The sequence below is a fragment of the Cheilinus undulatus genome, linkage group 17 (genome assembly GCF_018320785.1).
Source record: "Cheilinus undulatus linkage group 17, ASM1832078v1, whole genome shotgun sequence".
NCBI classification, from domain to species: Eukaryota; Metazoa; Chordata; class Actinopteri; order Labriformes; family Labridae; genus Cheilinus; species Cheilinus undulatus.
In genome coordinates this window covers 31454162-31470994 of record NC_054881.1, presented here as the reverse complement: position 1 = coordinate 31470994, position 16833 = coordinate 31454162, and the positions used below count along the sequence as shown (strand labels likewise).

The 16833-nt window shown below is 40.0% G+C and overlaps 1 protein-coding gene across 2 annotated transcripts in view; it reads left to right on the top strand.

The window, feature by feature from the left end:
- Positions 1 to 883: 883 nt before the first annotated feature.
- Positions 884 to 16833, top strand: part of lrrtm4l1 (leucine rich repeat transmembrane neuronal 4 like 1) — a 148274-nt gene continuing 132324 nt past the window's right edge. For both annotated transcript variants that reach the window (XM_041811220.1, XM_041811221.1), the window contains exon 1: positions 884 to 1391. In XM_041811220.1, the coding sequence (XP_041667154.1) occupies positions 1388 to 1391 (4 nt within the window). In that variant the 5' untranslated portion in view covers positions 884 to 1387. The remainder of the gene's footprint in view (positions 1392 to 16833) is intronic.

The following is a 16833-nucleotide window of genomic DNA, read 5'->3' as shown; positions in this document are numbered from 1 at the left end:
TGCTAATTTCCCTACTTAGGTTTTTAGGGCTTGGTTTTGTTGTCATCCACGTTGATCACAACAATATTCTATACTATAGACTTAGATATACACTAGTCCTGCAATCCAGTAAGGCTGTTAAATTTATCAAACTACAAAAGCAGAAAACTACAGTTGTTTGGGCTTCGCTCCAAACTGAACAACTCTGACAAAGATCTGGAAAAGACTGTTCAACTTTTCACATTTTGAATCTGTTATGGGCTGCGGATGTTTTGCTGGAATCAGAAAAGATTTTCATTGAATCCAGAGAGGCTCAAAAACAGGAAAAATTATCATACAAACATTAATAAATAGTAGGACTTCGACATGTTCCTCACAAGAAAAAGAAATGTATTACGTTTCTAAATGACGTTTTAAACCAATTTATTTAAAAGACTTTCCATTCTTATCCAATTTCCAGCAAAATAAACTGCATTTATCCTTCCCAGCTGCAATAATTATGCAACAGGAGGTGGGATAAAGCAGGCTTCCCACTCATGCTATAAAGATGACCACATATAGCCATCAGCATATCCTCCACAACACCTGCATAATAGACTTAAAGAAGAAGAGCATGCAAGACGGGGAGACAGCTCCCGAATTTGTCTCTTTGCGTTGTTGTTGATGAAGATTTAAAACGTAGAAGAGCAAGGAAACAAAAGCACATCTCACATTTGACCAATCAGCCTGCAGCTGTTAAACACTGCATTGAATGCCTTCTCTCTCTCTCTCTTTTTATTCTCCCACACGCGCGCCTGCACACGAGCGCACGCGTCCCCCACACAGCCGGGCGCGCACTCGCGAACCTGCTCGCCGATGCAGTGCACACACAGGAGCCCCTCTGACAGTGCCCGAGCCTGTGCCTGTGATCGCTGCCCGGCGTCTCCTTCGCTCCGCTGGATGTTTGCGCAGAGGACAGCTGCCTCCTCCGGTCACTGAACCGATCTCCGCACCGGCCCCCGCGGCACGATCCAGGCGCGTTTCCATCTCGTAACTTTTGAGACGTGTGACGTGTCAATCTTTTTCCCCATTCTTCTTTTGTTTTGTGCACCTGTTTCAAGATTCTATCGGATGAGAAGACCCGATAAATCCTGGCGGTTGACTTTCTATTTTGGTCTTGATGGAACGCTTATTTGTGACAGATCTGGAAAGTTGCGCTGCGCCAGGGAGCATGGGCGCAAACTTTAAAAGCTTTTAATAATCAAGAGACAGTTTTAGAATGAAGGCAGGTGAGTCAACCCCAGCGTGAGAGGCGCGCAGAGCTCAAGAGGCTCTCCAGGTATTATTAAGGAAAGGAGCACGGAGGAAGTCGTGATTTGTGCGGCGGATTGCGCCACGGAGGACGGAGGGAAGGCACCGATGAGACATCATGGGTAAGTAAGCGGAGGACTGTCTCTTTCTGAAACGATTACCGCCAGAGTAAGAGCCCCTGGAGTCTGCAAATCAGCACTATTATTAGTTGAGCGCACTTGTGGTCCTTGCAGAGACAGCATGGGTTGCTTTTCTCCTCTTGGCGCATCTATGAGTGTGTGTGGCTTTTTGGAAAAAATCTCCAAATCTCTCCGGGCTGATATCTCTAGTGCTTAAGAGCTGTACTTTTAGTGTATTTTTCTGCGCATATTTTCTGCTTAAAGGACTAACATCATCACTAAAAGGGTTTCCATCCCTAGGTATGAATTAAAAACAAACTGCAGACTGGAGTGTGAGGAAAAATGCCCTCATATTTAATGCAAAAATGAAAAAGATAAAAAAAAAGGAATCAGCATCAGTCGACGTGTGATTCTGTGCGCACCCATTAAAAGCGCACTAAAAGCATCCCCTTGCTCATGATGCCCTTGTTACTGAAGCTGAAAGGACAAGTTTATTAACAAAATCTCAGATCTGACTTCATATTGACAGAATTCGCTGGGATGTGTCTCAGAGATGCGTCCCCCCTCATCTTCCTCCGGTCCTTCAAATCACAGCTCTGACATGTTTTGACTCCGTTCTATTTCTTCTACCTCCTCTCTTCTCATGACAGCTCTGGGCACCTACAATCTCATCCTACACTGCCTATCACCTCCTCCATTTTACTGACTGTGGGTGCTCCAAAGCCTCACAATCCCACACTTCTCTTCACTGCTCCAGCGAGGGGCTTTGCGTTCCATTTTTCCTCATGCGTTTGGGGGGCTGTCAGGAGAGCTGTGGGTGGTCAACATTGTCATTCAACGTGCGATGAAACGATTTGGACTTTCGATCAGACTCACGATGTTTGAAGCCCTTTCTTTCAGTGCAACTTTTGCTGTTGAATATCTCACCGAAGGATCCTTATTCATACGTAGGCAAGCGCACGCGTGCAAGCTTGATATTAGGCGCAGATGGAGCCACTTGAGACGTCCTTATACCATTTTGTTACATTTGTTTATTCCTAAAAGCTGACAGGCTGCAGGGAAACATGCAGCCCACATCTGTGCAGAAATTAGGCATTTCCCAAATAATGAGCAGCTTAGTGCAACTAATGAGCACACACTGCTGCAGTTTTAATTATGTCATCACAATTATAAGCCAAAATAAGTGCTTGCATTTGTGAGTTTATTCTTTTTTTCCCCCCTTAAGCTCTCTCAGTGTATGCATCCAATCTCAATGCCTTCTTTCCTTCATTTTAGCACACTGATAAACGCAAAAGAAAAGAGTTAATCACCTTCAGGGCTCAAGTTTTCCACTTTGACAGCAGCAAGAGCTTTGCAATATCATTATGAATGAACACAATTGCCATTGCAATGATAATCAATTTCTCGTACCTAACAAAAGCTTTCCAAGCTCAAGCATTCCATTTAAGAACAAAAGAAGCAGCAAATTTAATGCTTTTGTGCCGTTTTGCTCCATGCGGCTGCTCTAACAATGCAAAGGTGGCCTTGTGTTTGTGCGCAGGATGTTGTCCTCAAAGTGGGCGGCACAGGTTTGAATCTGACAGGTGGCTTCTTTCATGCATGTCTTTTCCCACTCTCACCAACTGGAGTGAGTCAATCCAACTCTATCCACCATCATGTCTTTCAAATAAAAGCTTTTGAATGAAAAGACGACTGTAAACCTTTCTGCCAACTATCTTTAAATGAATGTGAAAAATAACTCCTGAAAATAGTGGCAGCAAATCATTAATTTAGCATCTGTAACGATGAGAAATGCTGTTGCGAGTTCTCAGAGTCCCTGTTGAGTGAGAAACATTTAGCCTGGAGTGTTTCAGCTGTCACTTTTTGGCATGCCGGGTCTGGATGTTAAGCACTGTGAGGGTCAAGACTGAAGCCTCGGTGATGGATGTCTTACGGGGTGCTACTACTCACAGAGAGAAGTGAGCTGATTGTATGTGTGAATTATACAACAGCAGCGAGTGATTTGATTGGACAAGAGGTATTTGGTGCAGCTGCAGAGTGCAACCTTGCATGTCTTCTCATGGTTGTATACTGCTATTTGATTTAAGTCATTTATTTATGCATCACACAGATGGATGAATTTTTGCATAATTATTTGGATTACAGTAAAATCCAGTGTCTAAGATTCACTACAGTGGGACTGGTCAACATACTGGGTATTGGTAACATGCACATCGCTCACAAGATAATCATTCTGAAACACTTGATTTTTTTTTTTTTTAAGAGTATTTATAATATGAGTAGGGCTGTTAGCATAAATGCATCCATCTCATCTCATTTTAAGGTCCATAATTAGTGCATTAATTATGTTCATCACATGACCAATTATCCCCTTCACACTTTGGATAAGCCACTGCAGCATCTCTCTGGAGTCACAGTGATGTTAAATAAGTCCCCCACCTTAATGCACCTTAATGCTGCATTTCACTGGTTTCTTCAGTGACCGAGTCAGAAGCCAACGGTGCCTTGTGTTATCAAACATTAACCCCTTTACAGTTTCCTCTCTCACTCCTAATAAGTTCCTTTTTTGTGGTTAAGTTCATGTCATAATCTTTAATCTCCCTGGGGTGAATTAAAAATCAATAAAAGCAGGTCTATACAGGAAGTCAGTTACCCTGAGCTTAACTAGTAGTGTAGTGGTGTGTACAGAAGTGGGTATACTCTCAGTTAATAAATTCTTTAGAGGCAGATACTCTTTGTTTTAAAGTGGTTATAGTCCGTATATCCACGTAAACCCTGCACTACACTACTGAGCTTAACCTCAAGAAGTCCACAGGCTATTTTTGCACTTGTCAATAGTTTTCTTTTGACAGTTTCAACCATTCAGAAAATGTTTAGCATGCTCATGTAGCTATCATTTTTATCAGCAGAATTTCAAATTGATGAAATGACTTTCACTTATTGTATTAGATATAGGACTTTCAAAAAGCACTGATTAAAAAAAGATTTTTATAAACTGCTAATTCTTATGTTGTAAACTCTCACACAAAAGTGATTAGTTGACATAAATCAAGGAAAAATTTTTTTTCTTTACACAGAACACACATGTATGTGTGACGTTTTTGTCCACTAAACAATGCTCAAGTTTCAATTCTGTGCATTCCAAGACTGTAAGGGATTCTCAAACAATGTAAATTAAACAAACAAGGTTGTTTAAGTGAGCCAAAATAAAGCTAATTGCAGAAAAAAAAAATACAAACAGGTATTTTTAAATGTCCCACTGCACAATACATTATAAACACAATAATTAGTAGATTTAAATTACATGGGCTGCAGTTTTAGAGATTCACTCATTTGCAGATTGCAGATTTTTTTCTTAAAAAAAGACTAAAAATGCTGAAGACAGATGCTAGTCCTGCCAAGTATGGGAAACTGTCACCTACGTGTAAAATTACTTTTAAAATCAAATTCAAATGATCATATTTCCTGTTCTAACTGACCTAATGATATCAAACACAAACTGAGAGAGTTTAAAAATTATGCTTTTCATTCAAAATGATGGCAATGAAAAATGTGGCTTTGTTTCCATGCCATCACATAACAAAAATGACTTCATGCCGACATGACTGTGGACTTCTAAGGCTTAAGACAGAACAAAAATACCAGGGATGCACAATGTTAACTGCATGATACTGGACATGAGCATTTCTGCAGGTATTTACAGCTGATATTCTGACTATAAAATCTGCCTATACCATCTGTAAATATTTGCCACATGAACAAAAACAGCTGAAGTCCTTGTCTTTATTTGTAATCATTCTTAAATCTGTAAATTGTGTCTTTTAAAGACTGATGTTTTAGGTCTGAGCTACTTTTAAGTATTGGCATTGATATTCTTATCAGCTTAAATCAATTTGTAAATATTGGTATATCAGATAATGGCCAAAACCCAATATCATGCACCCATATAAAATACAAAATGACACATAACCGGTTTCAAAATTCAAAATAGTGGAGTTTAACACAAAAGAGATAATTTAATTGACATCAACTGTAGAAATTCTGTCATTAATCAGGAAAGCGTGATTTATTTCGAAAGAAAAAGCCAATATGTTGTCTCTGTTTATTTATCAAATTATCTTCTCATCAGCCCTAAAGCCCAGATATAAATATGCTGTCACTCTTTCTATATTAGTGCCACTTTCAGTAGTGATAACGGCACTCTCAAAAGCAGCAGTTTTAGCTCTGGAAAAGAGCACACGCTTTACCTCTGCTTTCAGAACTAACCTGTGTTTGGGCAGAGCAACAAGTCATAAAAGGAGCTCTGAAGGGAACGCACAGCAGACTCTACATTATCAGCAATGCAATACAAAACTGTGTCATCTGCATAAAGATGAACTCTGTAATTAGAAACCACTTACACAATAGTTCTATGAAAGGAGGAAAAACCGGGACCAAGGACAGAACCTTGTGGAACGGTATTTGTAAGGGTAATACATTCTGATATTACCCCGCGCTACACTACTGTCCATGAGATAGCTCTTTAATTCCCTATATGTACTTTTATCAAATCCAGTAGTATTAAAAATTCATTTAAAAGAGCTGCACCTTGGTTCCTGTTATCCAAGACTCATATCATGTCATTTAAAACAAGAGTGTCAGCAGTGACAATGCTGTGTTTTTGTCTAAACCAAGACTTGTTTCAACTTAAAACAGAATCTTCTAAAAGAAATGATGTAAGTCACTCATTTACTAATTTTTGGAAGACTCATATACAGTGCCTATAAAACATTATTCACCCCCTTGGGTGTTTAACCCTTTAATTGATTTTATAAATAAATCATGGTCAATATAATTTGTTTTTTTTTTTGGCCAAGTAAATCCAAAAAACCTTCTTCTATATTTTGCTGCATTCATTTTACCCTCTACCTTTACAAGCCTTTCAAGGCCAGCTGCAGAGAAGCATCCCCACAGCATGATGCTGCCACCACCGTGCTTCACAGTGGGGATGATGTGTTTGTTGTGATGCGCAGTGTTTGGTGTCCATCAAACATAGTGTCTTGGGGGTGTTCAGTGCCTTGGATTTCTTTTGTATCATCCCCTGACTTATACTTTTAAGTGAGCCTTTCTCTGAGTTTCTTGGAGTGTTTTTTTGTCTTCATGGTGTAATGGTAGCCAGAAATACTGATTAGGCAGTGGCTGGACCTTCCAGACACAGGTGTCTTTTATTTCTTTTGTTTGTATCACATTACTTTTGAGAAATCTGTTTCCACTCCAACATTAAAGAGGGGGTTGTTTTGGGTCAAAAAGCCTAATTATATAGACCAAGACTGATTTACAAAATCAGTAAAGGGTAACACACCCAAGGGAGTGAATACTTACTTCACAGGGACTGTATAATGAACTGCATTCATGTTAAACATAAGGATTTGGTTTTTGGTCTGCATTGCACAGCCTTGGTCAACACTGATTCTAATCACCCCTTTGTAGCCTAATCTGTGAAACTCTTGAGCAGCACGTCTTTCAAAAGCAACAACAACAACTAAACTGTGAAAAAAGCCTGAAAGCTAATGAGCTGACTGGAAATAAAGAGTCAGGGAATGTAATGCAGCAAGGAGTCGTAGTGAACATTACAGGAGCCCCATGGTCTCTGACTGAACCCACTCGTCTTCTGTAGTAGAACTGCTTAGGCAAGAGCAACAGGACAATTACGCTCAAATAACCTTCAATTTATTCAATAATCCATCAGTTTCTCAGAGCAGCCAGAGACAGTAATTGGTCCATGGAGCTCATTCCAGCAAAACCTAAGCTGAAAATGCTTTTTTTTTTTTTTTTTTTTTTTTTTAAAGAAGTAACCTGTGGACACACTTTCCAATTCACTTCTTAAAGCTCATAACTGTGCAGATAATTAGAGGATCCAATGATATTCACCACTGGCAGAAACTTTCCTTACAGCTGGGAGACCATTATGCAGTCTCAGACAATAGATTTGGAGCAAGTCTCTCAGCTTTTAAAATTAATTACCGTAGTCAAACTGCCAAGTTTTAATTAGATTTAAAAAGTACATCCAATTGTAAGAGGAGGTTCTACTATCCCAGTGGTTGTCAAATGGTGGATCGGGACCCAAAAGTAGGTCTCTAATGTGTTTTTTTTTAATGAGTCACAAATGTGTAGAGAAAAAATGCTGCAAAAAGTCTATAATGTAAGAAGGCCCTAAGCTCCAATGTCCATGATGATGAGTAAATGTTGGTTGTTTTAAAATACACTATATTGCCAAAAGTATTCACTCACCCATCCAAATAATTGAAATCAGGTGTTCCAATCACTTCCATGGCCACAGGTGTATAAAATCAAGCACCTATGAAGACTGTTTCTGCAAACATTTGTGAAAGAATGGGCCGCCCTCAGGAGCTCAGTGAATTCCAGTGTGGTACTGTGATAGGATGCCACCTGTGCAACAAGTCCAGTGGTGAAATTTCCTCACTCCTAAATATTCCACAGTCAACTCTCAGTGGTATTCTAACAAAGTAGAAGCAATTGGGAGCGACAGCAACTCAGCCATGAAGTGGTGGGCAACGTAAAATGACGGAGCAGGGTCAGCAGATGCTGAGGCGCATAGTGTGCAGAGGTCGCCAACTTTCCGAAGAGTAAATCTCTACAGACCTCCAAACTTCATGTGGCCTTCAGATTAGCTTAAGAACAGTGCGTAGAGAGCTTCATAGAATTGGTTTCCATGGCCGAGCAGCTGCATCCAAGCCATACATCACCAAGTGCAATGGAAAGCGCTGGATGCAGTGGTGTAAAGCACACCACCACTGGACTCTAGAGCAGTGGAGATGTGTTCTCTGGAGTGACGAATCGCGCTTCTCCAATCTGATGGACGAGCCAGGACAACGGTACTTGTCTGACTGCATTGTGCCAAGTGTAAAGTTTGGTGGAGGGAGGATTATGGTGTGGTGTTGTTTATCAGGAGCTGGGCTTGGCCCCTTAGTTCCAGTGAAAGGAACTCTGAATGCTTCAGCATACCAAGAGATTTTGGACAATTCCATGCTCTCAACTTTGTGGTCAAAAATTCCCATAAACACACTCCTAAACCTTGTGGAAAGCCTTCCTAGAAGAGTTGAAGCTGTTATAGATGCAAAGATTGGACCGACATCATATTAAACCTCATGAATTAAGAATGGGATGTCACAGAAGTTCATATGAGAGTCACGGCAGGTGAATGAATACTTTTGGCATTAAAGTGTATTTCTCACACTCTCTGAGTGCTGGTTTTCCACCTGTCAGTTTAGCTCAGGTTATAAAGCAGGCACCCAAATACAGATGCGATAGTCCTCAATGCACTGGTTTAGGATTGATTATGATTCTGGCCCTGTTTGCATATCTTCCTCCACTCTCCCTCCCCTTATTTCATATCTCTCTTTAGCTGTCCTATGTAAGTTGGACAAAAATGCCTAAAATAATCTTTAAAAAAATGATAACAAAGGTGGTAAACTCTCTAGTGGGCTGTTGCACTGAGTTATGTCTTAAGTTATGGTATAAAATTCCTACCAAACCCGACAATTGGATGAGTAAAGTTATAACTACCGCTGTGTCATTGTTTGGTTGCACCACACAGGGTTTATCTTAACCCTATATAGGACAGTCAGCATGGTCCCGGATCTGAGTGCACTTGAGCCCAAAGTCTGTTTCGTTTGGGTAGTGTGAATGCAAATGAACCGCGCCTGGGCACCGGGCCCAGGCCCACTTGGGAAAGATGTCTCAGGTGAGATTCAAGTTGACTCTGGCACAGTTCGGACGAGATGTGCACGGCAATTTATTCACATTTTTCCTCAATAAAAAGCGGAAATCATCAGAATCCAGTCAATAAACGGTCTGTTGGGACTCACCTTACGAATGCACACAAGTTGGAGTCAGTGAGAGGAGGTGCAATAAAAGTCTCCTGTCAACTCAATAACTGCTGTATCTGCACAGTGCGAGCTCATTTAATCCTCTGAGCTGTAGTAGATGTGCAGATACGAAGAGCGAAGTTGCTGGCATCTTAAAAAGTGATTTCAAATCATCCATGGCTGCAGAATGGACTTTTTGCTGGGTCAAAACAAAAACTATCTCTGCTCAGGTCATGACCCCAGTGGATGCCATGGTAGCTTCTTCTTCTTTCTCCTCCTTTGCGGGTTTGTAAACCGGCTACGTACATACCGCCACCTGCTGTTTCAGACTGAGTAAATATGCAAGTGAAAAAGCGCCCTCAATGAAAAACTTTGAAAATTCAAAATTTCAGCCCTAGATTATGATCGGTGGACATCCCATGACTTTAAAAAGAAAAATATTATGTCTTACATTATTATGGTGAATATCAAGCTCAACTAAGTGACCATATATGGTTCCTTGTTTGTTTATGGTGAATAAATAAATAAATAAATCCTGTGAGTGTACGTATATCAAAACATTATTTATGGAAAAATTAACACATAAAAAGTCAAATGAGTATTTACTTACACATTAAAAAATACTTAAAAACCAAAAACTATATATATCATACACAGTTATTTTTGAGGTACATAATGACTCTTCAAAGATTAACCGAAATTCAGCTTTCCCATAAAACTTAGGACATGGACCGGAGACAGGCCAGACCTCATGGAATCATCAGAGATGGCTTCAGAGTCTCCTGACAGGGTCAGAGACATCAGTTGGTGAGGCTTTTAGATTTGCTCAGAATACTATATAAGTAATGGTGGTACCACAAGTTTTTTCTCATAAATCCAACAGGACATCTCTAATAATCGCAAATATTGAATGTCTGAATATGTGAAATCAACAGAAAGGTGGGGGATTTGGGGGTGGGGATGGTTCATAACACAGTGAACTGTCATACACCAAACCTAAATACAGATCGATTTTCACTTTATGGGGTCTTTAAGGTTGTCCACTGGATATATTTTACCAACTGAAAACTCTCCAAAATCTACCCATATATCATGGATTCCTGCAATGGATGTCACATGTCACCAGCAAATATGACACAAATGTTTTGGTCTTGGTCTCACCTGCAAGGTTATTGGACAGCTATTTTCAAACACCTCTCTGAGGCATTAAACATAGTATTGACTCCGCACTCAGATATAGCCGTCTTTGGAATATGTCCAGGCAGTCAAATAATTAGAAGGACAACAAAAGACAGCATTGCTGTTGCATCTCTATTAGGAGAATAATATTGGACTGGAAGCCACCATTTCCCCCAAAGTATCTCTATGGCTTAATGACCTCATACTTTTCTTACACCTGGAGAAGTTTACCCTTAGGGGTCACCTGGAAGATCTGAGACTAGATAAATGAAACTCTCACCAGTGATGCACATTCTGTCAATACATGTCAATACATTTTGTGTAACTAGAGGTTGTTCTGCATTATTGTCAAATCAACATGTTAGTTTGTATCACCACAGACTAAACAGTTAATTACAGAAGGAAAAGTGAGTAATTCATCATTTGTTATTGCTGATACATTTAATTTCTACTTTAGATGTTTGGATTGTGGGCAGGACCAGGTGGGGGGGGTTCTATTGTGGGGAAAATTTGAGAAATATTACCGTTGTTCACTATATTTCACTGTGTTGCACAGGTTCAAATCTGTGGAACCTTTCCCACATGTCATTCCCCACTCCCTATCTTTTCCCAGTGTGAAACTTTACCTACTGTTCAATCTTATGAAAGGCTTAAAAGCTAAAATAACTCCAAGAAAATAACCAAATAAATCTGAGTGGCTGAATGTTTGGGAAACTTGGATTGCGAGGTGATGGTGGGTCCTGAAGCTGCCCTGTTGGGAACCACAGTTCTATTCTTCAGATTTAAAAAGCACAAAATTTGGTTAAAAACTTGATTTTTTGTTTCCACTGGTTTTCCTCCAGAGCCGTGCTGCAGAATGATAATAATGACTATTGCGTCTGGCACTAAAAAAGAAACCGGAGAGAAGGAAACTCACTTTGAGGATTGTAAATGGCTGCAGCTGGAGCTCCTTTAAAAAGCCAAAGCAATCAATAAGAATTACTCTCTCATTGTGAGGCATGTTTCCTGATTCTGTGTCTGACTCAAAGTCCCCATCAGGCAAGTTTTTTTCCAAAATTTTAATAATATTCATTTCACCACTACCCACACACGCCATCAAACCGTCATAACATCACATAACACTCCCTCACTCTCCCTCGCGGTCATTCATTCTACTTTCTTCGTCACGTTTTTTGGTGCAGAATGCTGGGCTATCTTTAAAGGGACTCTTCTTCCAAGTTCTCTTTTTGTTTCATTTTATATTTTCCTTGAAATACTGAAGGACTTCACTAAACAATGAGTCCTTCACGCTGAACCTGTGCAGTGAAATACGGGCAGGGACACAAAGCTACAACAAAGGCAGTAAACACTTGGAGCTGAGCTTGCACAAAAACACTGACAAAAAAAAAGCCTGCATCAAGAAGGACATGATGTTGTATTGCATCATTTTCATTTCACTGAGGCACACAACAGCCTGTTTTTTTAAATGTTTAATGATTGATAATGTTCTCTTTATATTTCAAATCAACTGACAACAGTTTCTGCAGTCAACATGACAAAAATGTGATCTGCTAGGGATGCCCAGATCACATTTTTGATGACGACACCAATCATTTACATTGAGATTGGTAGACACAAAAATAGAATGTTTTTATGTCTGTATAATATCTAGAACAGTTTTCTGTTAGTCTACTTAACTTTGCAGTGTACTAAGATCTCCTGGAGGTGGCAGTGTAACTTGATAATGGAGCATAAAAGTCATCCTTTTTCAGTCAACTACATGCTTTTACATACCTTGTGTGAACAGAGAAGTACACAAACCCTCCCAAAGATTAATGCAACAAGTATTTAACAGTTACACAATGTGAGGGTGCATTCATTTCTTGGGTAAATTCATGTGAATTAGTTAACACAATTATTAACAAACTGAAAAAATAGTAGTCTTACTTGCATTAATGTAACCATATGTTGTCTTGTTTATAGAGGTGCCAGAAAAATGATTCACTGCAAAATTGCAACAATTCTTAATTGTTTTAAAATCAGCAGAAATAATTTTTTTAACATTACTGTATTACATCTTGATTGCATTTTCAACAGCTGACATTTGAGCTCAGCAAACCCGCTGCTGGTATTTCCCTCCGTGCCTCTCAGATGCAAAGATGCAGCAGGAAGTGTGTGGCTCCTAAGCTGCACTGTTAGCACAAGTAGCGCTAGCTTTCAGCATCAGCAGTGTTTACATAGCTGAGTCATATTGAAGCACTGCCTACACTGTCTATGGAGCTGTCAGTTGCTCAGCCTGTTATTATTCTGTTTATTATTCTATTTTTTTGTTTTTTTGTTTGTTTTAGTTTAACTTTAGTTTTCTTACATTTGGTTTAGTTTTAAACCTTATGGTCCACTTAAAATCCTACACCAAATCCCAGTGAAACATTAACATTTTTAACATAACATTTATAAGATTTTTTTTTTTGTTTGTTTACAGTCTTCATTAACAACCTAAATGGACCAAAAAAAAGTCAACAGAAAAAACAGTCAAGGCGCCTTCACAGCGTGGTTAATTTGCAGTCTGGACATGGAGGCAGCACCCTCTGCTCACTGAGAGGAGCGACAGTGATACGTGCTTTCACGTCAGAGTCTCCAGAAGTCTCCAGTAACACCAGGAGAAGTCGCTAGATTTGTCGCCAGTTGCTTTTTTGAAAAAGAGTCGCAAGAGGGGTCTGAAAACTCGCTAAACATAGCGACAAAGTTGCCAAGTTCACAATACTGAGAGAGAGCACAGGGCAGCACTGTAGAAGCAGGGAACAGGAAGTGATGTGTAAGTGCCACTCAGGCCTCAGTGTTGATGGGCTGGTAGTTGTGTCACATCCCGACAGACAGATAGTGTTGTGGGCAGGATATTAGGTGAGACTGTGGAGAGTGAAAACAAAGCCAGGGGGAAGACACACCTTGCAGTGAAGCCAAAGTGGCACACGTTTGAATCAATTGATTTGATTATCAGGGAAATTAAATGCCAATACTGTTAACTGGTATCAATAATCTGCCAGGTCTACCTCTATTACAGTGTCATTTAGTAGATGCTTTTTGTCCGAACGACTTATATCTGGAACAGGTATTCATGTCGATCAGGACCTTGCCCGAGACCTAACGGATACTCATACCCTGACGGGGATATGAACCCAGAGAGAACATGTTGGTACTGTGGGAGTGTTACACCAAAGGAAGTAAAGGAAAGACACACTGGCATCAATATCGGCATGTTGGCTAAATTGTTATCTTACACACTGGCATTGGCATCCACTCTGATTTTTACTATCGGTGCATCTCTATAATACACTACACTGCAGTAACAGTGTGTCTCTCTGCTGCAGACACCAGAGTATAACCACAGGTGATCAGATTCATGACTAATTCTGATCTACCAATCACATGTTTTCAATAAAAAATAGGCCTATCATGATTGGTTCCAGATCAATCAGGACACCTCTCCTAAAGGCTCATTCTGCTTTAAAATCAGGTTCTTTTAATTGTTCAGAGCTTATTTGTTTATCTTAGTATCTGAGTTTTATAACCAAGTGATGGCAATCTTGTTATTTATTTAGTCTGACACTGAAAAGCTGTACAGTGGACTGACAGTGGCTGTAAGCAAACCCCACAAATAGGCATCATATGTTATTAAATTGTGGCATTAAGGATGTCACATCCTTCCACCCATGCCAAACCAAAGAGAAAACTTGGATTTAAAAAGCATTTTGCATGGAATAACCTTCAGTAGCGGATCATTTCCATAAATAAATAAAAGGGAAATAAAATAAATTAATGTAGCAGTCCATCGCTCATGATAACATGCTGAAATGAGGTCTTTAGGCCTTTTAAACAAATGACCACTGCTGTCATTTTTTGATGAGAGCAGCCTTTTAAGTGAAGTATGGAGGCCTAGAAGGGACATGGAGATAAATATAGACCAGTCACAATGGGATAATGGACTCATGTGGAGGTCAGCTAGGTTGCAGTTAAATCTGAAACAGAAAGCATCAGCATGAGCGAGGGTTATACTTTTATCTTTGAATTAATGTAGAGATATCTCATGTTTCCTTTTGTGGTAATTATGCTTTTATTGTGAAGGGCTGATTTCAGCCATGCAAAGAAAAGCCAACATCAGTCCTGTACTTCCAGCCATCTGTAATATCTTCCTTCATGGGCTCCACACTAAAGAGCAGTACAAAGGCCAGCCCGATGCTGCAGATATGAATTTAAAGGTCAAACAACGATTAAGTCAAGTTTTAGAACATTTCTCAAGGTAAGAGGAGTCTGCTGAGGTAGAGCAGGAATAGACAAACTGACACACAATACTATGTCTAACCGCTGGCATAAAGGGCTGAGTTCTGATGAAACACGCTCCTTTCATACATCAGCTATAAATGGATTTGCTTTGGTCCTTCAATAAGCCGACATGCAACACATACAAAAACGCACACACTCATCATCTGTGATGTCGGCTCGTCAGCCTCTACAGCAGGCTCCCTTCACAGCGGCCAGCCTAAACCTCTCAGTTTGTGCTGATCTTTTGACATCAGCGTTCATATCGATCAATACAGCTCCTGCCTCCCTGCACAGATTTCTAAACGAACAGCTGTGTATGTGTGTATGTGTGAGAGTCAGGGTCCGTAGGAAGGCCAGCATCAGTGGAGTTCCTGATAAGTGGGATACTGTTGGCCTGTTCTGTCACTTTTTGGCATGCTGAGTTGAGATTGAAGACTGTCAGTGATGGCTGATTTTATTTTGCTACTATTCACAGCTGGAAGTGGGCACACTGTAGGATTTACAATTATACAACAGGAACAAATGATTTGATTGGACAAGAGGCACTCCACAGGTGCTACAACTGACTGCATCATTACTGGGACTTCATGTGAATCACTCCATCTCATTGGCTCCGTTTACTGTCTATTAATCAAACATTGTCAAGCACCACAATGATGGAATTCACATTTTTGAAAAACCATAAGATCTAGTTTAAAAAAGGCATTCTTCACACATTATTTTTCATTTTAAAAGTTTGCATCATCCTCTACACTGGTGTTACCAACATAGCAGTTTACAGTGCATTCGGAAAGTATTCACAGTCCTTCACTTTTTCTCCAATGTGATATGTTACAGTCTGATATGGTCGTTTCAGTTTATTATTTTCTCATTGATCTACACTCAGTCTCTAATAATGACAAAGTCGAAACAGAATTTTTAAAAAAATTGCAAATCTATAAAATATAGAAACTGAAATTTCACATTTACATAAGTATTCAGTTCCACTGAATATTCCTAACAAAGTGTGAACTGATTTACTCAATCAGTTTAAGGGAAAGATGGTCACTCTGACTGAGCTCCAGAGATACTGCTATTTCTACGGCTTTGGGAGTCCAGCGAACCATAGTGAGAGCCATTATCCACAAATGGAGAAAATTTGGAACAGTGGTGAACCTTCCCATAAGTGGCCGGCCCACCAAAATAATTTCAAAATGACCAAAAGTAACAATGATTTGGAAAGGCACAAGCCTCTCTATAGAAGACCTCACAGCTGACAGTGCAGATCAGAGCAAAAACCAAGCCATGAGGTCAAAGCACAGATCCAAGGGAGGAGCTCCAGAGATCCTGCCATTTCTAAGGATTTGGGACTCCAGTGATTAAACTGTGAGAGCCATTATCCATAAATGAAGAAAACTTTGAAAAGTGTTAATCCTTTCCAGGAGTGGCTGGCAAGGTACAGATTTGAGGAATTGCTAAAAAAAAATCACAGGCACCTGAAGATTCCCAAAACCTCAACGGCCTCCATAAAATCTGGAAGAAGTCTGGCACAACCAGGACTCTTCCAAGAGAGCTGTTCATCCATCCAAACTGAGCAAACGGAAGAGAAGGATTTTAGTAACAGATGTGACCAAGACCTGGATGGTTACTCTGACTAAGCTCCAGAGGTCCTGTGTGGAGATGGGACAGAGTTCCAGATGGACAACCATCACTGCAGCACTCCACTGATTCAGGCTTTATGACAGATTGGCTAGATGGAAGCCTCTCCTCAGTGCAAAACACATGAAAACTCATTTGACTTTCATGTGGAAGTTTTTGTAAACTCAAAGTGAGCTTTCATGATGCAGACCATCCAAAATTCAACTTTTGTCTTGTGATACAGAATATTTTCCAAAAGACATTTCTGCTAAATGTAAGACAACCCTTTGTTTTCTTTTATGACCTCCTGGATGAGTTGTTGATGTGCTCTTGGAGACATTGTGTTAGGCTAGGAGTTTTTACTACTGTTCCAAGTGTTCTCCATTTGTGGATAATGGCTTTCACTGTAGTTCGCTGGAGTTCCAAAGCCATTGAAATGGCAGGATCTCTGGAGCTGAACTTAGTAAATCTGTTCCCACTCT